General features: G+C 41.4%; 1 protein-coding gene across 3 annotated transcripts; it reads right to left on the bottom strand.

Moving 5' to 3' along the window:
* Positions 1-295: 295 nt before the first annotated feature.
* Positions 296-23,405, bottom strand: LOC307033077 (uncharacterized protein). 3 transcript variants are annotated; one of them, XM_079671346.1, is made up of 5 exons: positions 22,983-23,405; positions 6,986-7,116; positions 6,807-6,897; positions 6,433-6,665; positions 296-3,664 (listed from the first exon to the last, which is right to left on the bottom strand). In XM_079671346.1, exons 1-5 carry the CDS (start codon positions 23,257-23,259, stop codon positions 1,529-1,531), a joined length of 2,868 nt encoding a protein of 955 aa, XP_079527472.1. In that variant the 5' UTR covers positions 23,260-23,405; the 3' UTR covers positions 296-1,528. The 3 variants fall into 3 exon arrangements, 2 of the variants coding, with proteins under 2 accessions (XP_079527472.1, XP_079527473.1); XM_079671347.1 differs by lacking the exon at positions 6,433-6,665 and having other exon boundaries at positions 3,539-3,664; XR_013806395.1 differs by lacking the exons at positions 6,807-6,897; positions 6,986-7,116; positions 22,983-23,405 and having other exon boundaries at positions 3,527-3,664; positions 4,282-6,575.

The following is a 23,405-nucleotide window of genomic DNA, read 5'->3' as shown; positions in this document are numbered from 1 at the left end:
CTTTCAGCCATAAGCCTTGATATGCTACTATTTATTGACAAGCACATGTATTGTTTGTTTATTGCCAAAATTAAGAATTAAAAGTTGGCCTACTCTGTTGTACCTATGGAAATGTGAAAATGACCTAATGAATTGTGGTTAAAGTATTTATTAATTCGACATGTTTTAAAATAAGTCGAACGATTTAAAAGGAAAAAGTTCCCATTGTAAGATTATACCATTGTCATGCATCCGCAATATCGATTTTTTTTTTTAAAGTCACATGTATTCAGACAAAAAAAGGGCATAGGAGCAGTTTAGTATGACAACTCTATATTTAGTATCTGCTTTCTCAATGACAGAAAAAACAACAGACCAAGGAAATATACATAGTAATCAAATAAATTAAAAGTAAAGGTTTAGAATTCTCAAAAAAAGTCTGGCCATTGTTGTCAGGGAGTTGTTCAAGGGGTAGTATCCACTTTCAGAACATTGCAGGCAGAAAAATACATTTACAAAAGATATAAAATGAAATCTGTCCCTTGTAAAATAAAACCGTGTGCGACACAATGGCAATATAAGAAAATCAAAAAAGGAGAATTCCGCAAAACTACAACATTAAAACTGTATTTTTTCAATGTTTGAAACAAACAAAAAGTTTGGTTGCGACTAATGGACACAGATAAACGCTGAAGTTGTGTTCCAGTGCTCTGATGTTTGTGGGAAATGGACACATCCTCTTTTGGCGTGTTTAGACCATACAGAACATTTGAAAAAATAAATCGTCACCTCAAGAGAAATATGTGTGGTCATACCGAGCTATATAAAAACCATGGCCGTACATTCATTGTCTTTTTCAGGGATGGCTTCATTGGCTTCTTGTCCAGTATGAAAGCACAATTTTAATTGTTGTTGTAGGTGTTACATTATTGCCCAAGCAGTACAATGTTAACTCATATTGATTTTTTTTTAACAGCCGTCAAAATCAAGGCAATAAAATAAAAACAATATAAAGAATCAAAATCTAGCAGATAAAATACTTACAATTGCCTTTTATTGTATTTACAAAATGTTCAAAAAGAAAATGGAAAACCAGTCCTTATGTAACAGTTCCGCCATTTTATGTTTGTTAGCAATTAGAATAAGAAAAATAAATGAATAAATAATTAAAAAAAAAAATCATATGATATTACAACATATCTGCTGTGAGAATACATAAAATTAGAGTTTTACATTTTTTTACAATATCCAGTTGCTTTTGCAGCAATGCTTCTCTGGCTATTCTCAGCCACAATCCTTTGCATAGCGGATTCATGTTATTTCGAATGCAGTCCCAATGTTTTAATGTGAGCTTGCAAGTAAGGATGATATCACTTGTACTTTCGCAAAATTGAAAGGAAATTATTTGTTGAAATATTTTTAACTAAACTCAAATTAACTCTTGGTAAGAATGTAAAAGAGCTTATCTCCTTAAATGAAGTGATATTGAAGCCTTCTTAAAGCCAATAACATCCTCAGAAGAAAAGGGTGGCATATTAATGTCCATCTCTCATGGGATTTTATGAACATTTTTGACATGCTTTTTCAGGTGGCCTGACTGCTTGAAACTCTTATCACAGTGAGGACAGGCATGTGGTTTCTCCCCTGTGTGAATATACTTATGCCTTTTCAGGTTATTGGAGTCTAGAAATCCTTTCCCACAGTATGAACACCAGTGTCTCTTCTCCCCATTATGCCACCTTAAATGCATATTAAGTTCTACCCTCCTTGCGAATTTCTTTTCACAGAGGTTGCAATGAAATGGTTTCTCTCCAGTGTGCATCCGTAAGTGGGCTTCCACATCTCGTTTTGTGAAGAACCCTTTGTTGCAGATCTGGCAGACAAAAGGCTTGATCCTCCTGTGCACCATCTTGAGGTGTTTGGTGAGGCCAAAACTATAGACAAAGCCCTTCCCGCACTGTGGGCAGACATGGATCCTACCATTGCGGTGAACCCGTGCATGGCGTTTGAGACATTTAGAGTCTGGGAAGCCCTTCCCACAGAGCGTGCACGAGAAGGGTCGGTGCCCAGTGTGGAGACGAACATGGCTTTCTAGGGCTGCAACGCTGCTGAGGACACGGCCGCACTGCCCACACTGGTTCTTGAGCAGACGCCTACCAATGACTGATAAAGGCTGTAATGGTGACATAACAGTAGGTCCTCTGACAGGTATAGGGAAGAGAGAAACACTTGGAGGGAAAACTAGCGGTTGATTCTGGGATTTGGGTGATTTTGTCTCTTTCTTCTCCCCAGCAGGAGGTGTTTTATTGGCTGATACTCTAGGAGGAGTCCAGATGGCTTTAGCTGTAATTCTTTTCGCAGTGTCACTGTTCTCTGCTGACTGGGTTGTTTTAGCTCCATTCTGCAACTTGGATTGACTGGAACTTCTAATTTTGGCCATTGTTTTGGCTTTTGCTGCTTTAGCCAACTTGTTAGCACTCACCACTCTTAAATTATTTTTAGGACCAGTAACATCTGGACTTAATCTTTTTTTTTTTGCAGGAGTGGATTCCCTTGTCTTTCTAGGACTGACACAACCTTTAGCCAATTTAGGCCACCTAATACTTGGGGAACCAGGGTTCAACTTATGCTCTTTAGTACTAGCCTCGTCTGAAGTTATTCTATATCCAGGACTGAAGGAATTGGTTTCCCCTTGAATCTGTGCACTGGTAGTAACATCTTTAGGTAAGGTACATTTTCTACGGCAGAAAGAAGGCGACTCCTTGAAGATAATTTGCGGGCTAGTGCTAGTTTTACTTAAAGTAGTCCTCTTTGGGTCCACAGAAGTGGTTTCAGAACTTTTATTGCTAGCGCCATCTCTAGTTGAAATAATCCTCCCAGGACGCACAGAAATGCTGTCAGTCTTTTTTGAGCCAACACTTTCATTAGGTGAGCTACCCTTTATAGGACTTGCAGAAGTGGATCTTGTCTTTTTAGGGGTAGCACTTTCTTTAATTGAAATAGTTTTTCTAGGACTCAGGGAAGTGGATTTATCCTTTTTAGAGCTAGCACTTTGTTTACTTAAGCTAGACTTCCTAGGGCTGACAGAAGTTGATTTTCTGTTTTTAGGGCTAGCACTTTCTTTAATTGAGATAGATCTTCTAGGATCCGTGGAAGTTGATTTATCCGTTTTAGAGCTAGCACTTTGTTTTGTAAAGCTTGACATCCTAGGACTCAGAGAAGTGGATTTTTTAGTTGTGGAGCCAACATCTACACCTGTAGACCGGCGAGTCAAAGGAGTGGACTCTCTAGTAGCCTTAAACCTCTTAGAACTGACCGGTGGATCACTAAAAGTTCTCTTGGACCCAACACTAGCTCCAGATTGTCCAGGAACAGGGTGAACAGATTTCCTGGCTGGAGATGTAACATCTTTAACTAATCCTGAGTCTTTTGGCATCAGGAAAATTGATTTTTTTGTTGTGTTTTTATTGGCTGGACTGTCATTTTTTAATCTAAGATTTATAGGCCTTAAAGCGCTGGTCTCTGTTTCTTTGCATGGATTAATTTTAGATCTTTGAGTTTGCAAGCGAGTTTTGAGATGACTTTGGAGCTTGTCCAAAATAGATTTTTTGTGGAACCTTTTCTTGTCACCAGTTATGGTTTCTTCAGAGGAAGCTGTGGAATCCATGGAGCCCTCAGAGGAAGCCTATAATAAAAAGGAAAGATAAAGAAAGAAATTTAGCAAAAAGTTGCAAGAGTAGCCAAGAAATATATTAAGGTGCTCCTTAAACATCCAAGGCCATTGTGAGGAACATTTCAGGCCAGTGAATAAACATTCCCACCCAACATTTCACAAGTAATACAAGGGGCGTAGTTAGGACCTGGAAACATTGGGGGCTTAGCCCAGCCCAGATTTCCTTTTTATGGGTGCTTGGAACATATTTGTCATTGACATTAGGGCTCGACTGATTATCGGCCTGGAAGATTATCAAGGCCGATATGCCGCATTTGACAGAATATCGTTATCGGCTTTAAAAAAAAAATCAAATTAGAACATTTGCCATGTCCCGCCCACAGCGCTATCTGACAGGCTATTAAAACATAAAAAGGCATTTCATAGAAGTTTTGTTATTCTACATTTTGACACCAAGATTTTCTGATTTTACTGCAAATGTATATTGGTTCCAAATATCAGTTATTGGTCTCCTTAATTACTAATAATCGTATCGGCCTTGAAAAAGCCATGTCGGTCGATCCCTAATTGACATATACAAATACGGCGCCAAAAAGGATCAAGGTTGTATCCATATATCGTTAAATCACCTTTGTTGGGTCTTTCGTAACAGGTGTCACTGCCAGCTGTGCAAGGAACTGGGCTTTAGTCATCCATGAATGAGGAGTTGACATGTCCTCTGTGGCGATTGGAGTTAGATGCATGATGTCAGCCGATGATTTATTTTCTGTAGGTGTTGTTTTGGGGGCCAATGTTGAGTTCTCAAAGTCTGGTGTTGACACCTCGGAAGGTGTTCTGCCTTCAGAGGATAATGATGCCGTCTCTTGAATACCTTTGGGCTTTTCTGCCGTCTGAGAGATATTCACAGGCAGAACAACAGGAGTTTCTTTTAATCCGGGACATAACTCAGTGGATGACACAATCGTCTTTGATGGTTGCGTTGACATAACCACAGATGATGGTTTCTCTTTTGTGATACCTTCTTTCAAGTTTTCAGAAGGTCGATCTGTAGGCAGTATAGAGACTTTCACTGCTTCTTTGGCTGATATTGGAAATGAGAGCCTGGTTAATCTGACCACGGCAGAGAGTTTCTGTGCAACATTTTGCGTAATCACTGGATGCACAGAGGTAGGCACTGGCCCCTCTGATGCGTTTAAACTGGGAATGTTCTCTGTAGGTGCTTTTATAAGCTCAGAAACGGAGTCTATTTGTTGGGGACATTCTAAAATTGGTTCCAATGTTTCACTCTTGTTTTGAAACAACACTTTGGCGTCTTCCTCTGAAGCAATTTGTGGATTCACAGTAATCCTTAACTCATGTGAAGGTGAAATCAAATCTGGCGATGACAGTGTAACAAGAGCATCTGATTTGGCTGTATCTTGCTTGATTTGCGGAATGATGTTCTGTGAATGAAGCAGCCTTGACGCCACAGCTGACACTTCTCTTGGAATTATTATTGTGAATTGAGGCTGTTGTGTTGGCCCTGACAATGAGTCTTTTGCGGTTGTGGTTGACTGTGTAGGGTCAGCAGAAACCAATTTCACGGACGCAGCGTCTACTGTTGTCTGAGGAGCAGAGGCTTTAAAAGGGGTTCCGAGAAGCAAGCCGGCAGTTAAGGAGTCTGGAAGTATACTCTTCTTCTGTGCAGCAACAGTAGGTGGCTGGGAGGGAGATGGTGCTCCTATTTTAGGAGGTTTTAAGAAGGATAATGATCTTGGCATGGCAATTATTTTATGAGAGACTGACTTGATCGTTTTGCTGGTTGCTACTGATGTTACCGGAGAAGCAGAAGATTGCTGTTGAAGTGCCCGCATAATGCTTTGAACCGCAACATCTGTTAAGGGAATTGAAGATGTAGCAGGTTTAGATGGAATTACTTTATGCTGTTGTTTTGGTAGGACACAGTTGATGTTGGACTGAAGTTCATTGGTCGAAGTTATATCAGAATTCATAGGAGAGTCATTGTGTTTCTCTATTGCCGATTGGTCCTTTGTGGAGAGCTCGGTAAGAGCCAGCTCGCATGCAGCTTTACATGTCTCAACAGGAAGCGGTGGTGTCTGTTGCTCTGCTGCGACCTCGTCCACAGTTTGTAGGATGCCCACATGAGAAGCACTCTGGGTCTTAGCTGGTGCTGCCATATCCACTGTTGACTGATTCATAGCTTCAACTAATAGCATTGCATCCTGAAGAGTTACAGAGCTACGACGTTCTCTGGGCTGATCTTCAAGAGGGTTTAATGTTCCAATTGAAGATAAAGATTCAGTGGATGGAGTTTGAATCGAGATTTTTTCATTTTCCATGGAGAGTTGTTGAGGTTTAGAGGTTTTACCCTTTCTAGAGGAACATCTTGTGCCTACAGATGGTACTGAACAAGTCGGAGAACCGTTTTCCTTCATAGGCTGTTGCTGATTTTTGGCTTTCTTTGGCGGCCGTCCTCTTCTACGTGGCCCTGGCAACTCAGGCTGGGAACTACCCTCAGTGTCGCCACTTTTTGATTCTTCAAATGCTTTTCCTTTATCGAGTTGTTTACGTGGTCCACGTATTCGTTTCCCTGTAGTTTTAGGAGTAACATCAGCCTGTTCATTTACTGTTCTTTTGCCCTCCTTTGGACATTTTAGGTTGACCACTAATGTTTGCTCTTTTTGAAGAGGTTCAACCTCTGATTCATTATGAGCAACCACCGATTGGGGCTTTCCCCTTTTTATGAGTTCTTCCTGCGTTGCTGATATGTTTTGACTTACTTCAGAATCTTCTTCTATGTTGTTGTTTATGGAAGCAAGTGAGAAGACTATTGAAGGCACCAATTCAGGCAATTGGTTCTGAGCTCCTTGTAGACCACTATTACTTCCCAAACAGGGTTGTTCTCGGGCTACTGGGGTCTCTTCTTGGGGCGTGGGTATTTCTCCAGTTGAAATTTCCTGGTTAACGAGACGCCCGCCAATTTCAGTTGCACAAGCAGAGGCCTGGGGTGAATCTATCAGTGAAAGAGATATTTTAGAGGAAACATTAGGAGAATAAAGGGAGAATGGTAAGGAGCAAACCTTGACAAATTCTGTCAATTTTACAAACTATCAAACTAGTTGAGAAAATAACAGTTACCATTTAAACTCATTACCTGGTTGATCACCTGAAACTTGCCCGCAGACCACCATTTGCTCCACTTCCTCTTGCTTAACGACGGAATGCGACTTAGAATCATAGGAATCCTGCGGCAGAGGAATTTTTTTTTTTATTTCAACAAGACAGCATAGATGGAAAAAAAACATTGCTGATTTTTTTTAAATACAAACACACCTCCTGTTTGACAACTATAACGGCCATTTGAGTAGATCCCTCATAGTTGTGGTCGTGCAGAGTGTTCTCAATCTCCTGATGATTCACAGGTGGACATTGCTCCACCAGCATAAATCGGGAAGGAACAATATCTGTACAAATAAACACACAGAAAATAGGACAATTCGTTATCTCTGTGGCTTATGTCCTGAAACTTTCAAAAAAAGTTGATAAATAAATACTGATCCAACCTACTAAATTGTTTATGCTCAATTTCCCCTCCATCTGTGTTATGTACATGGTTCTACATATTCTTAGATAGTTAGAGTGTTGTGCTTGTAAGTAATAGTGTCACGTCAACAAATACTTTCAGACTATATTGATGCCGAAATTCTGAAAAGGTGATGTGCCGGTTTCCGAAATGCTACTCCTTCTCCATAATGCCTGTAGTCAGGGCTCGGGATTAATTACCCTTTATGTACATTTAAAATGTATTTATTTGTGTTTTTCGTTTTTGTGTTTTCCTTCATACCTACCATAATAATTCTTTATTTCTGACACATGCAACATAAAGAAAAACAAATGTTAAAGTGCACCTATCATGCTATTTTAAGGCATATATTATGGGTCTCAGATAGTGCTGCGTACCGGTACGCCGAACCGGTACTGGACTTGTAAAAGGTTTCGGTTCAAGTCCGGTTAAAACCGGAACGTCAGGAACCGGTACTTACGTATATTCTCCTTTTTGTTCTAAACCATCTAAAACCTTCCATAGATCGAGAAATTTGCGCTGAGAAAAGACGAAAAACATTGTTTTGGCTTCTGATATGGCGGCCATTACTGAACTCACGAAGTCTCGCAAAATATCGCAACTGCTCGCGAGATCTGTGTGACGTCAAGGGAAGCTGGTTTAGACATAGTGGACACTGACAGCGTGGGATGCTGGTTGCCATATATGGTAGTGTAGCTAAGCTAACTCCTTTGTATGTATGGTGATATAGTGTCTGCCGAAAGAGCAACACTTCACCCAGACAATGTCAATATGCTGTTGTTCTTGAACAAGAACACATAGACTTGTACTCTTGCATATTGAGTCTTGTATGTACATCACTATGTATGTAGTTGTGTTGTGTAGTTAGTAACACATGTAGAGTTCTAGAAAAGACATGGTGTAGACACAAGTTGGAAGGGGGCACAATAAACCTGACGAGTTTGAATTTGAGTTGATTATGAGTTTATTTTCAATTGATAATTAGCTAAAAATAAGTTCACTTTAGTTACTCACACAACTTGACACAAGTCCGGACTTATAAGTCCGGACCTGAACCTGAACCTCTGGACTTGAGTCCGGACCTGAACCTGAATGTGAGTCCAGGTACACAGCACTAGTCTCAGATATATAAAAACATGTCTATGATGTGTTTTGCTCAAAATACAAACAGATTAGGGTTGAACGATATATCGTGTCATGGCGATAACCGCCATATGCGCATGCCCAATATTCACACCGCAGGGACGTGCGGTTTTATTCTTTTTTTTTTTTTTTTGGACGTGCGATAACCTCTTATGCATGGCGGCCCCCCCAGTGGACCCCCCCACAGTTTTTTTTCGAGACTGTGTCTCAGGGCTTCTTAACATTTATGAAACTATTAATGTGTAGCACCAGATTAATGGGAATAATCTCAGCTAACTGAAGATATGAACCATTTTTACCAAAACAAAACACAAGGGTAATACCAAGCCTCTGAATTAGCACTAAGCGAAAAAATGCAAATGCACTTTAGCACAGAATTCAAAATAAAGATACCCTTATTACTTATCGAAACCGCACATACAATATATCCTATTAAAGCTGAGACTCCACAGATTATTTAAGTATAATATCATCACTAAGCGATCCGATCTTGCGACAGGGGAAGCACAGACATCACAACACGTACCTTTACGGAGATTTTACGGGAGATCGTCTCACCGTAGCTGTCAATCTGATCAAAAGACGTTTTCAATGGCATTAAAATGAGAAAGAACGCGGCTGATTCGGTTGATCCATAGGTTAATAATGTATCTGTGGCTTTGAAGCAATTGTTTATAATCCATAATTCAATTTTTATGTAAAAATCGGAGCACAAAAGTTAGCTGCTAATGGTAGCCACCAGAGTTATCCCAGCTTCCGGTTTTGGCACTCTCACTCCTTATTTGTTCATGTGTTGGTGTGTGTAGAACTTCCCCTCAATTCCATTGGCTCTAGCGGTTATAAAGAGATTTCATTTGTCAAAATCGACCAAGGGGGGCCAGAGATATGGAAAATCCACCCAAATGACCCCAGAAATGTTTTTTTTTTGCTAAATCTCTATGAAAGGTCAAATGTCACTTGTTTTGCATCAATCTTGATACAGGGTACTTATTCTATGTTGTACTTTGGATTCCTAAAGCTTTTAGTCTACTAACCCATCATCCAAGGTTAGTTTTCACTATAAGTACAAAATTATTTTTGGACGGACACTATAATTTACAGTTTTTTTTACCATGTTCAATCTGAATTTTCTTTAAAATAAAAAACATCTATATTGATTCTGACTTTTCTACATCCAACTCACAGGTTTATCATTACTTTGACAGAAAAGATTATTAATTTAACCCTTTTAGAAGGGAAGATATGGTCATTTGTTCTGGGAATGTCATTTTCGAGCCTGAGACCTGAAAAACAGGCTCAGTGCTTAAGTAGGTGAATTAACTCAAACACGTCATGTTACAATTATTTTGCTTCTTGCGACAAAAGGAAAACTTGCGCGGCTCTCATGTCAGGGGTACTTGGAGTGAGTGACATGCAGGCTCTGCATGCACAGCAAACCACCAATCACAATCATTCTTTATCAGATCACAGCAGGCCCCGCCCTGCTAGTTTGCAGACCATCAAAACACCGGTAAAAAATGAGCGAGGCACAGGAGGACAATACCGGCGAGAATGAAGATTTACTTCGAAAAAGAAAAGCAACATCTGCCATCTGGAACTATTTTGCATACAAAAAGCTTGATGTTGAACAAACAAACGTACTTTGTAGAGCCATGCAATTGTTTCGGCAACCTGAGGCAACACGTCAAATTTACTCGCCCATTTGAATAGACACCACAAATCTCTGTATGACGAGTGCAGAGTCAGATCTGATTGCCATCCACAGCAAAAAACTATTTCAGATGCCTTTGCCGGTGTTACACCATATGAGAAAGGTTCAAAACGGCATAAAGACATCACAGATGCCATAACATTTCACCTGGCAAAAGACATGGTACCAATTTAAACCGTTACCAAAGAGGGTTTTAAGAAAATGATCCTGTCACTTGATAAGTGGTACGTAATACCGTCACGCACATATTTTTCTCAAGTCGCCATCCCCGACCTGTACAAGAAATGCAGGGCAAAAGTTGAAACAGAGCTGTCTAAAGTGGAATACTATGCTGTTACAACTGACTTGTGGTCCAGCTGGACAACGGAGCCGTACATAAGCCTGACGGTGCACTTTATTGATGAGGACTTCACACTGAAAAGTCGCTGTATGCAAACGGCATTTTTCCCAGAAAATCACACAAGTGAGAACATCGCAGCGGGGCTGAGAGAAGCGGTGGCTGCTTGGGGCCTGGATGAGACACGTCAAGTCTGTATAACAGACAATGCTGCAAATATGGTGAAGGCTGCCTCCCTGAACGAGTGGACCAGGCTGCAGTGCTTTGGCCACAGACTTCATCTTGCAGTTGGTAAGTTACCCCGCCCACGCTTTATTTACTAAGCTGTGTCTGTATCGAGTGTTTTTTAAAAAAAAATAACCTTTAGTCAGGGAAGTGTAACAGAGTAATGCTATCTTTTCCAGGAGTGCTTAACAAAACTGTCCTGAAATGCAACAGTTTTCTTAATTTTAATGAGTTTCATAAATGTTACGTTTTATAAGCAATATACAGGACTGTCTCAGAAAATTAGAATATTGTGTTAAAGTTCTTTATTTTCTGTAATGCAATTAAAAAAACTAAAATGTCATACATTCTGGATTCATTACAAATCAACTGAAATATTGCAAGCCTTTTATTATTTTAATATTGCTGATTATGGCATACAGCTTAAGAAAACTCAAATATCCTATCTCTAAATATTAGAATATCATGAAAAAGTATACTAGTAGGGTGTTCAACGAATCACTTGAATCGTCTAATTAACTCGAAACACCTGCAAGGGTTTCCTGAGCCTTGAAAAACACTCAGCTTGGTTCAGTAAACTAAATCACAAGTATGGGGAAGACTGCTGATCTGACTGCTGTCCAGAGGACCGTCATTGACACCCTCCATCAGGAGGGTAAGACACAAAAAGAAATTTCTCAAAGAGCAAGCTGTTCACAGAGTGCAGTTTCAAAGCACATCCACAAAAAGTCTGTTGGAAGGGGGAAATGTGGCAGGAAACGCTGCACAACCAAGAGAGATGACCGCAGCCTTAACAGCATTGTGAAGAAGAGTCGCTTCCAGAATTTGGGGGAGCTTCAAAGACAGTGGACTGAAGCTGGAGTCCAGGTATCAAAAGTCACTGTTCACAGACGTGTCCGGGAAATGGGCTACAATAGCCGTATTCCCATGGTCAAGCCACTTCTGAACTCAAGACAACGGAAGAGGCGTCTGACTTGGGCTAAGGAAAAGAAGCACTGGACAGTTGCACAGTGGTCCAAAGTCCTCTTTTCAGACGAAAGCAAGTTTTGTATTTCATTTGGAAGTCAAGGCGCCAGAGTCTGGAGAAAGGCTGGAGAGGAGCAAAATCCAAGTTGCTTGAAATCCAGTGTGAAGTTCCCACAGTCAGCGATGGTTTGGGGAGCCATGTCAGCTGCTGGTGTTGGTCCACTGTGTTTCATCAAGCCCAGAGTAAATGCAGCTGTGTACCAAGAGATTTTAGAGCACTACATGCTTCCGTCTGCTGAAAAGCTCTATGGAGATGAGGAATTCATTTTCCAGCATGATCTGGCACCTGCCCACAGTGCCAAAACCACCAGTAACTGGTGTACTGACCATGGCATTACTGTCCTCGATTGGCCTGCAAATTCCCCTGACCTGAACCCCATAGAGAATATGTGGGGTATTGTGAAGAAGAAGCTGAAAGACACCAGACCCAACAATGCTAATGAGCTAAAGGCCGCTATTGAAGCATCCTGGGCATCCATAACACCTCAGCAATGCCACAGGCTGATTGCCTCCATGCCACGCCGCATTGATGCAGTAATCCGTGCAAAAGGATTCCCAACCAAGTACTGAGTGCATTAATGGACATTTTCAAATGTTTGATTGTGTTTTGCTGTTATAAATCTTTTTTTTTTACTTGGTCTGAGGAACTATTCTAATTTTTTGAGATAGGATTTTTGAGTTTTCTTAAGCTGTATGCCATAATCAGCAATATTAAAATAATAAAAGGCTTGCAATATTTCAGTTGATTTGTAATGAATCCAGAATGTACGACATTTGTTTTTTTAATCGCATTACAGAAAATAAAGAACTTTATCACAATATTCTAATTTTCTGAGACAGTCCTGTATATAGTTCATTGTTGAAGGCAGCTAATTTCAAACCACACACACACACACACACACACACACACACACACACACACACACACACACACACACACACACACACACACACACACACACACACACACACACACACACACACACACACACACACACACACACACACACACACACACACACACACACACACACACACACACACACACACACACACACACACACACACACACACACACACACACACACACACACTGGAGGTATTCATCCGGCTTTGGTAAGAACACACTACAAGAATGTATATATATATATATATATATATATATATATTGAATGTACCTGTAGTTTTTCCCTCGTTTTAGCCCTGGGGTCGTCTCTGGCAAACTTCTTGCCTTTTTCAAAAGCCTCGTCGATAGGTAAAAGCCCCGGTGCCTTTGCAGCTGGCTTTGGATTCGCCGCTAGTTTAGCAGCGCAGGCGTCTTCGTACGCTTTTAACACAGCATCGTAGCGATGGCGATGTTTCAGGCGACTAATCAGGTTGGAAGTATTATAGCTTGTTGCCTTTTTCCCTCCTCGTGGAACTTCTGCATTGCATTTTTTAATACAAATAGCAAGCAAACTATCTAACTCTGAAACTTTGAAATAGTCCCATACTACCGACAACATGTTTGTTTACTGTCCTGGCTTCACGGCCACATACCATTTACGTCACAGCCAGGCATGAGTTAGGGAGCGCTGGATTTGTGAAAAACTCCCCTCTTCCTAAACCACTAATACCACAGTACTGGCAAAACGGGAGGAGACGAGTGAAAAACAGGCGCCCCTCATCCCAATCCACCCACACGGCAGTATTTTTTTCTTTTTTTTACCCAAAAAATATATTGTATATTATCGGGGCTATTAATACTTTTATCGGGATGACGTCATAATTCCTAATATCGGACCGATAATTATCGGGCCGATAATTATCGTGCACCACTAGACATTTTCCTATAGCCAATACCTTTATATTGTCTACTCTTCACTTACTTGTCAGCATAGGTCGGCATTGATGTACAGAGCCGACAGAAGACCTTGTTTATATTGGCATCATATTGAGAGGTGCAGCCAGTGACGCGTCATAAAACAAGGAAGTAAGCTGCTGGTTCCCTCGAAAGAAAAAAAAAAGGGATTTCTCCACAGGGTTTGGGAAAATAGCTGGAAATAAGGTCTGTGGAAACTAACCTGTTTGATAAATGCACGTTTTGTTCAGCCAGAAAATCTCCACATGTCTACCCTACTTTTATAATTTTCTAATCATAAATCTAATCGATAGATTATAAAAGGGTTTTAGGACGGTTTTAGAAGCCAACTCCATCGGTCAAGCTGGCTGAAACCTTCTCTCCATCTTCTTCTTCACTCTCCTTTAACTCCTCCGGTGACTTTCTTTTATTTGAAGATTGTTTTTTGCCTGGCGCTTGGCCGGTTACCGCTGGTATTAAAAACATTTTCACCCAACAGCTGTTTGCTTTTCACCCAACAACGATAACCGACTCACGAAACGCTATGTTGTGGCATAATAGCTGAAACAATTTATCAAAAATCCTCGTCAAAATACCAATACCACAGGAGAATTTTTTTTTTAAAGCAATATTTTTTGTTTCCCGAGCGGGCAAGAGGAAAGTAGGTTATGCTGGCCCGGGGTGTCTAAATAGTGCTTGCGGGCCGGCGGGCAATTTATAATGTTGAGCCCTGTACAGTGAATGTCAATATCGCGATAACGAAAGATTTTCAATATATAGTGCAGCCCTGGTGTATATCATTCAGCCCAAGTCAAACACTACTATTGTCTTTTGTGGTGACCTTTTCATGTTTTATCTAGAGTTGTTTTAAACTGGCATTCCAGGGAAGGTCTTCATTACAAGTAAAAAGTGTTTGTGTAAAGGCCCTGACACACCAAACGGACACCAAAGGACACGTTCCGACGGAACACGACTGTTGTGTCGCCTCACGTCTCCTGCTTCTTGGCCAACAGTCGCACTGGAACACACCGCAAAGACTTTAGCCGACGGCCAAGTAGCACGTACGAACTGCGCATGCGTGAGTGGCAATAACTCTCCTTACCAGCAGGCGGCGGTAGTGTGTATTTGTCATTCAAAAGAGGCAACAACCGGAAGACAGAGAAGAAGAACAGACTGTGATATAAACAAACAACAAATAGCGTGTGCGTTCCATTTCCACTCTCGTCCATCGAAAACATGTCTCGTGCGGTACTGGAGCTATCAGCCATTGGAGTGTTGCAGAGTTATTTCTTTGTCCGACTGCCTGTGGCCGACGCACGGCCGATTCAACGTATATATATATATATATATATATATATATATATATATATATATATATATATATATATATATATATATATATATATATATATATTAGGGGTGTAACGGTATACGTACCGAAATTATTCGGTACGGGCCCTTCGGTTTGGTACACGTGTGTACCGAACGAATATAACGTTAAACATAAAACATTGAGAACGTGAAAAACTTTTTGGAAGTAATCTCAGGTGCTGCGTCGCAGCGTTCGAGTAGTATGTTCTTGCAGCCCACGATCCGGGCAGGGCTGCAGGAACGCAGCATTCAGTGCAATTTCAAGGCGTCATAGAGCGACCAAGTCATTTCATTGGACGAGAGGCATACTATGAGAGATGGTCACAGGGATGCGTTCAAATTTAGTCAGTAATTTGAGGAACTGTCAAAATGGCGAACGCAGATGAAGTTGAGCTCGAAAATCCTCCAGCATCATTGAAGTCACGTTTTGGTTTTGCAGTTACGTACAAGGATGACGGACAAAGACAGGTGGACCGAACCAAATCTGTTTGTCGGCATTGTACAACTACAATTGGTTACGCGGCTGGCAATACATCAAACGTGCACACTCATTTGAAAAGGCATCACTCGAACGTGAATATCACCGGTACCAAAAGAAAAAAAGACTGAAGTGCAAACCCAACTCCCACTAAAGGGCTCGACATTAAGGACTGCCCGATGGCCCGGGGCCATCTAGTATTTAGCTCGGGCAATGAAGCCTCACCTGCTGGTTGCCCGATCGGGCAATGAAGCCTCACCTGCTGGTTGCCCGATCGGGCAATCTATTATGCCAGTATCATGCAGCTCGCGGATCCAGTAATGAGTGACCCGACAGTAAAACTAAACATATCTATAACTAGTTTAGGTAGTTTGAGAGGTAATTAAAATAGCTACGAGTGATATTCTAACCTGAAGTGTGTGTTTTGTCCGCTCACCGCTGCATGTGATCATGCAGAGCTGCGTGTCGACTCGTCAGCAGCAGCTGATCTCTCTCTCTCCCGTCAGATTAGACTTCACTCGCGTTTATGTCCATATCGATCAGATCCAGCTAGTTCTAGCTAATGATATGACTACCTGCTTATTAAAAGACACCTAAACAATAAGTGTCGCTATGCAACCGGGTGAGGCCACAAAGTATAGCGCAGCATTATGCATTTGTTTACATGCCCACCGGAACCCCGAGGCATTACCAACAGATCAACGCACAATCAACCCAGACAGGACATCTCTTTCTCCACATTACGCGTTATACATTAGAATGGACTATTCTTCTCTGTCACATAAGTGGCGCAACTGAAGCGGTATTGCGCCAAAGGGAAATTATTTTGACCGAAGAGATTTAGATTTGCCGGCTAACGGGAACTCCGACGTCACCATGTTGTGTGCTTCGCTGATGCGCTCGGCTCCTCTCGACTGCTGCTCGGTCAGCTTCCGGATGAGGAAGCATTCATTCGACCAACTTACAGTAGATAACATTACAAACATTTTTAACAGGGGCCATAATAGTGTAAATAATGTTTGTTTTTTGCAGTTATAACTGAATGTAATGTTTTCTACTTTTTTACATCTGGGAAGGCATTTGCCTTCATCAGATGGAAAGTGTCTTGATCAACAACTTAAGTATTTCTTATAGCTATGCAGGGCATGCAAGCGAGCAAACAAGAGCAAACAAGTGAAATGAAGAATAAAATTGAAATTGTACAATATAATATTGTGGTGGTTCATCTTATAATTCAGTCTAGAGAATGCACCAGACAGCATCTACAGTAAGACCTGGAAAAATCTAAATGTTCTAGTAGGGCTGCAACGATTAGTCGACATAATCGACGACGTCGATCATAAAAATTCGTCGACGCGGAATTTTAGTGTCGACGCGTCGTATAAAAACAATCAGAGAGCCGGTAACGTTAATTCAAAACTGCGCAAATGTTCATTTGTAACTGCAATGCATTACAGGAAGTGCTGGGGGCAGTATACTCTCCATTGTCTGCCATGACTGCATTCTGTACTAACAACAAAGAAGAAAGAATACGAACGATGGCGGAAAGGAGAGAGAATGAGGGTGATGAAGAGCTCAAAAAAGCGAGACCGAGAGTTTCGAAAGTGTGGGAGTATTTCACAGACGAGAAGCCAAAGAAGTCAGTGAAATGCAGAATTTGTAAAGGGGAATTGGCATTCCACGGCAGCACTACAGTGATGCACGAGCATTTAAAACGCAAGCACCCTGGAACCGTGAGGACTGCTACTTTGGATCATGGGTAAGTTTGAGCAAGTTAGCCATAGTCATGTTTACGTTAGCTTACATGTTGGAAAACAGAACGTCTCATGGTTAATGCTTGCTAAGCAAACGCTATTTCAGTTATGTTGAGGCTGCGTGTCCACCAACGAGCTGCTAAACAGCGCCAAGCTTACAGCGTAGTAGAGCACACTAGAGCTTTATGGACGCTGTAATTAATTCCAAACTTAAAATAATAATTAACAAGGGTCTGCGAAATGACAAGAATAAAATGCGATTGAATTGATCCTGGGACTGGACAACAGGGTGACATTCACAGGTGTGCAGACTTGAGGTAAAACATGCACTGGAGCCCGGAAAAGGAGCCGTGCCCACAGGAAGCAGAGATGGAGGGTGTGACAGAAATAATCGTTAGATTAGTCGACTAATCGAAAAAATAATCGACCGATTAGTCGACTACCAAAATAATCGTTAGTTGCAGCCCTATGTTCTAGGGGGAGGCCCCCCAAACCCTTCGTGCCATTTCGTCCACGCGCATTTTTCAGGGCAATCTCTATTGGGGTCAGGGCCATCTGTAAATTAGCTTAGATGGCCCACAGGGCCATCTCCCAAAATCCTTAATGTCATGCACTGCACTAGCATTTAAGCCTCCACCACTCGCAAAAAGTTCAGACCGAGCCAAAGCTATTACAAACGCCAAATATCCTTATGTTGCCATATTAGCAAAGCGCTACCTGGCTGTATCTGCTACCTCTTTCCCTAGCGAGAGGGTGTTCTCCATAGCAGGAGACATTGTTAGTACCGGAATATCGGGGCCGATATTCCGCATTTGACCGATTATTGCTCCTTTTTTTTTTTTAAATTGTCGATAAAACTTTGGCTCTGATGCGGCCGTTTCTCTGGCTGCAGTCACCACTCTCTGTACACGAGCAATGTCCCGCCCACAGCGCTATTACTGAAGTGTCAATCAACACTGAAGATTTTCCGGACGGGAGCCAGCCAGAGAGGACCTTCTCAGATTACAGGCAGGTGCGAAGAACGCAGACACAGACAGAGGCAAGCAGCAGCGCTGAGCGGCAGAGCCATACATGTGTTTCGAAAGGTAAATCAGTTGAAAGCCGAAGTTCAATCAACATCCCAATCCCCTAAACTGAAGTGGCAATGATCCAATTCTATCAGTTTCCCAGTTACACAGGGACGTGGGAAGTCAGTCAGAGTTGGGGGTTTGTGCAGCGTCTTGCAGCGGAGTAACTGTGGTGCGGGGGAGGGGGCTGCGAGTGGAGCATCGCAGTTTTTCAGGTTGATATGTGAAGCTCATTAGCTAGCCAACATGTATCTAGCAAATGTTTAGCAAAATATTAGAAGTGAGGCTACTAGACTAACGTTAGGTCTACTGCAGGGGTACTCAAACTTTTTTGATAAAGGTCCACTTGTGAATCTTATACAAGGTCAATGGTCCGGGTCAATGTCAGTAAAGTCCCTCCCCACCCCCGGAGCGGAACAACGAAACTGAAATTAAGAAGCAGTTTTGGCGCGCAATGCCTGGGGCCCCCTTGAGGGGGTTTCCCGACATATCGTTTCGGTAAATTATAGGGCGTTTCATGTTGTCGTTGCTGTGGACCTTCTTAATCTTTTTTTATGTTCTTTTTATTTTTTTTAAGAAAATTACATTTTGAAATTGTTACGTTTATTCTGGTTTGTTTTGTGTTTGTATCTTTTATTTTAAATTAATTAATTTATTGAATGTTTTGTGAGCTGAGCTGTGTGGTTTTATATTGTATGTATCTCTCTGTACAGCACTTTGGTCTGGAGGTTTTAAAGTGCTATATAAATAAAGTTGGATTGGATTAATCTACCTTATTTGGGGGCCCCCTTCTGGTCCAAGCACTTGCCTGTCGGTAAACGGCGCCCCTGTATACACACACACATTCAATACATACATACGTATGATGGCTTGAACTAGTGGGACAAATGGCACTGTTTGTCTGTAGCCAATGCCTTGAACCTCGGCAAAAATGGCATTAGAAAGTCGCGGTTAACTTGCGGTCTGCAAGTAAATATATATGCACGTTCATTCTCACAACGCGTCAGGCAATGCACTTTGTGATGTCTTTTATACATAACTGATTGTGCTGATAATCTTTCATGTGGTTTAGAACATGATGGCGTTTTATCACAGCAGAATTTAACTTATCTCCAGTAGAATTCCTCTTTTTTTTTTTTTTCAAGCTAAGGGCCCAAAATCCACGTTTCTCTAACAGGGCTGCAAAAGAGGGGTATGATGAGCAGTATGAGCCATGGCTACAATGGGTGATCTGTTTGGTATTTTAAGCACAAAACTTTACAGACATGTTTTGTATAGGTATGGCCCTACAATATATTTTTCCAATATAGCATGATAGGTCCACTTTAATTTTCATCAGATTCAGAATTTTTTTTCCTTTAATAATGGGACACAGGGTTTGGTCCGGATTGATTTGCAGTTCGGTCCGGATCCGGACCTTGGTCCGGAGTTTGAGAAGCCCTGGTAATAGCCTCACTTTTAATATTTTGCAAAACATTAGCTAGCAATAGTGTTTTGCAGAGCTAGCAGCTTATTGGGATGTTATGCTAGATAGACAGGTATTGTTTTGATATAATAAATTAAGCATTATTGCTAGTTCAGCATGTCAGCATGCAGCCCCACTTTTAACTCTCTGTCTCTCTCTAACTCATTGCAGATGGCTGCACTTAAGAAAAGGAAACCAGTTGTAAGATGTTTAAAAGTTGTTAGTGCCAGCAGATCTGCCCTTTTGGCAAGCAAGTTCATTTTTCTTTCAAAAACGTGAAAATACAATGACAAGCAAATCATAATGTCAAGCTGGCTGCTTAGGTACTAGTACAGTACAGTTCAAATACAGATTATTTCAGTTCATCAAAATGCTGCACCTTAATGTTTATTTTATTTTATATTTATTTGAGGGAATACATTATTCACAGTTTAATAATAATGAAAACAAATATATATATATATTTTATGTTTTGTGATAATTGTTTCTGCTGTACCGAAAACTTACCGAACCGAACCGTGACCTAAAAACCGAGGTACGTACCGAACTGAAATGTTTGTGAACCGTTACACCCCTAATATATATAATAAAAAAATGAACTCACCTCGTGATAAACCCAAAAGAGATAAAGCATTTGAGCTCCATACTGTTTCAGAAAGAATCCTTGATGTGGTATAGAACAGGATGGCGTTTTATCACAGCAGAATGTAACTTTATCTCCGGTAGAATTCTGATCAGGCATTAGCTCCGCCTCCTTTATTTTTAGCTAAGGACCCAACATCCGTGTTTCTCTAACAGGGCTACAAAAGAGGGGTATGAGCCGTATGAGGCACGGCTACAATAGGTGATCTGTTTGGTATTTAAGCAAAAAACTTCACAGACATGTTTTGTATAGGTATGGCCCCACAATATATTTTTCCAATATCACATAATAGGTCCACTTTAAATCAAGTTGTGCCATTATGATTTTATACAGCACTGTTGATTTACTTTAAATAGTAAATGCAATACAAATTAATATTGAGTTATCACTTTAATTGAATGCCTCATGTTGCCTTGCCTACATTAACACATAACAATTGGCATGGTCAACCTTTTTAGACAAATGGCTACATAGTAGGATCATGTCCTACCAACTGTTACAACATTTTTTAGGGAGAATTAGCATCCTTTATAATGTGTCATGTAGAGATCTTTCCATTACAACTAGGGATGCTCCAATCGCCAATTTTGGGGGCGATTGCCGGTAGGCTTGGGCGGTATGACGGTATTCCAGGGTATTTCGAAATACCGTCGGTATGATTTTCAATACCGTGACGTCACAGACTGTGCGCCAAATCACAGATGCGTTTCATTCTATTACACTGACACGGAGTTTTGATAGGGACGACATTGGTTGTAATGCACAGCACGCGCCAGCAGAGGGCAGGGGAGGGCAGTCCGTCTTTCCCGCTCTCAGAGCTCAGCACAGAGCTGAGCTGAGCAAGATGGCGGCAGCATTTGCCGGCCCCGAACTCGGACAATTAGTAAAAAAAGAAAAATGCCTCTGCGCCTGTTTGGGACTATTTTGGGTTTACTCGTTGCCAGTGACTTCATCCAGCACAACGAGAGAGAGGCACTTCTTTGGGAATGTTTAAGACTGGGTGAGTGAGTGTTGACATTTTTTTAATCCTATGCAACTGGTTGATGGTTTTGTAGTGGAGGTCGGACGGTTTTAAAAACGAAAGCATTAACGTGCTAAACATTCACGCGAGTAATCCAATGAATCAAATGGAAATAAGGTTTTTAACACATGCACGGAATAATATTGCCAAACTAGTTAGTGAATATAGCCATCTTTATTCAATAAGTCAAGTATTTACTCCCGGAAATTTTTTATGTATGATGATATATTGTTAACTTAGCTCACAATGGAAACAACGTCGGACATCTACAAACGCGTCCTGTATCCGATCTCAAAATGTGCCATTTGCACAATGTATCATGTATGCAGCCCTTGTTTTGCAGTTGCGCGCATGTCGCGGCACTTTGCGAGCGTCTACCGGCTCGGGCTGCATTTTACACCGAACATATAATATACCGTTCGAAACATATATTTGCCGCCGAACGCCGCCTCGCTCAAGTCGACCCAAGTCATACCGTCATATACCGTATACCACGGTATGATGTCAGCAAGGTATGACGGTATGAAAAAAATGATACCGCACAAGCCTAATTGCCGGTATCAGTATCGGCCGATACCGATCCGATGGAGTGGGGGCTATGGGGATCTTCCATTTAAAGTGATGTTTAAAACTCAGTTAATGGGGCTCATTCACTACTGCTTCCACAAACAACATAATTATTACATTCTAATGAAGTACATTATTCAAGGTTACATTAACTTTGGATAATAACACTCTCTCCCTCTCCTGACAGCCGGTCCCTGTCCATTACATGTCACTTGTTAGAGGCTTTTATCCAAAGCGACTTACATACCCAATACTGTGGGCAATCCCCACAGGAGCAATTTGGGGTGAAGTGTCTTGCCCAGGGACACAACGACATGCTGACTGCAGTGGGGTTTGAACCTGTGACCCCCAAATCCGAACACCAACGCACAACCCACTGCACCACACGCCTCCCTGTAGGTCTCATGCAGCTCACTGATCAAGTAATGAGTGACCCGACAGTGAAGAGTAAATATATTTATAACTAGTTTAGCTTGTTCCAGAGGTAGATAAAATAGCTAAGTGTGTTAGGTCTAACTCTTAGTGTGTGTGTGTGTGTGTTGCTCCACTCACCGGGTGGAGCTGCAGGATTTCTGTCTTTTTCGGACACCTTAAAATATTGCCAGACTGGTGAAGCCATTTTGGCGAGCTTGTTTTGTCACCGAGACAAGTGTCATGCATTTTACGTCATGTGATCGGCATAGAGTGAATATCGGCCGATAGCGATTGGCGGCCGATCGATCGGAGCATCCCTAATTACAACCTTATTAAACTCTACGTTATGTGAATTGTGATTACATAAAGAAGTCAAAATGGTAGGCCTACTGATTATACAATGTATAATGTTAGCATCTTAGTGCTGTACACTCCCATAATGTTCCAATATTGCTGTTGGTACATCCGGTTACAAAGCAGTTAGCGGAAATAGCATTGTATGGTTTCCCTCGTATTTTGAACCCCATGCCTTAGAAATAACTACGTTAGGCTAAGATACTTTATACGTCAATAGCCATGGGCGGTTTTTTGTATTCAACAGAACCACCTACTTGTGGCACTAACAGAAAAGTATGTTAGTTAGGGAAGCCATGCTTGTTGTGGATAGTAATGCATCACAACTCACCGCATTGAATAGCTTGATCACGTTTCTCAGAGCCGTCGCTGGGCCCTGGAGGCGGCTCACTTTCTCCGGAAACGATAAAAACAGTTTGTTGATTTCTTTCAATCTCAAACTGCCAGCATCTTGTTTTAAGTTCCTCGTTCTCCGTTTTCATCTTGGATATTTCGACCTTCAGCTCGTTGACCATAGTTTCGAAAAGTTTCGTAGTCTCTGCGATTGCAGCCTTTAGCATACTCTCCATGACGGAGGAGTATTTCGTCTGAAAATCGTCCGCAGACATTATTGTATCTTGGAATAGTGTACCGTTCCTGCGAAAATCGATATATAAGTCCACTTCTATCAGTACATGTACTATACCGTTAGTAAAAACACGATATTAGTTACTGCCCCATCATAGCTCCTTCCCGTTGTGGTCAGACGGCGGTC

The sequence above is a fragment of the Notothenia rossii genome (assembly GCF_949606895.1).
Source record: "Notothenia rossii genome assembly, chromosome: 1".
NCBI classification, from domain to species: domain Eukaryota; kingdom Metazoa; phylum Chordata; class Actinopteri; order Perciformes; family Nototheniidae; genus Notothenia; species Notothenia rossii.
This window is presented reverse-complemented; position numbering and strand designations above follow the sequence as displayed.

Excerpts from the sequence above, each read along its gene's own strand:
- LOC307033077 (XM_079671346.1), bottom strand. The coding sequence starts at position 23,259 with ATGTCTGCGGACGATTTTCAGACGAAATACTCCTCCGTCATGGAGAGT. Across the intron at positions 6,898-6,985 it reads TTATAGTTGTCAAACAGGAG|GATTCCTATGATTCTAAGTC; the intron begins GTGTGTTTGTAT and ends CCTCTGCCGCAG. Across the intron at positions 6,666-6,806 it reads AGTTTCAGGTGATCAACCAG|ATTCACCCCAGGCCTCTGCT; the intron begins GTAATGAGTTTA and ends TTTCACTGATAG.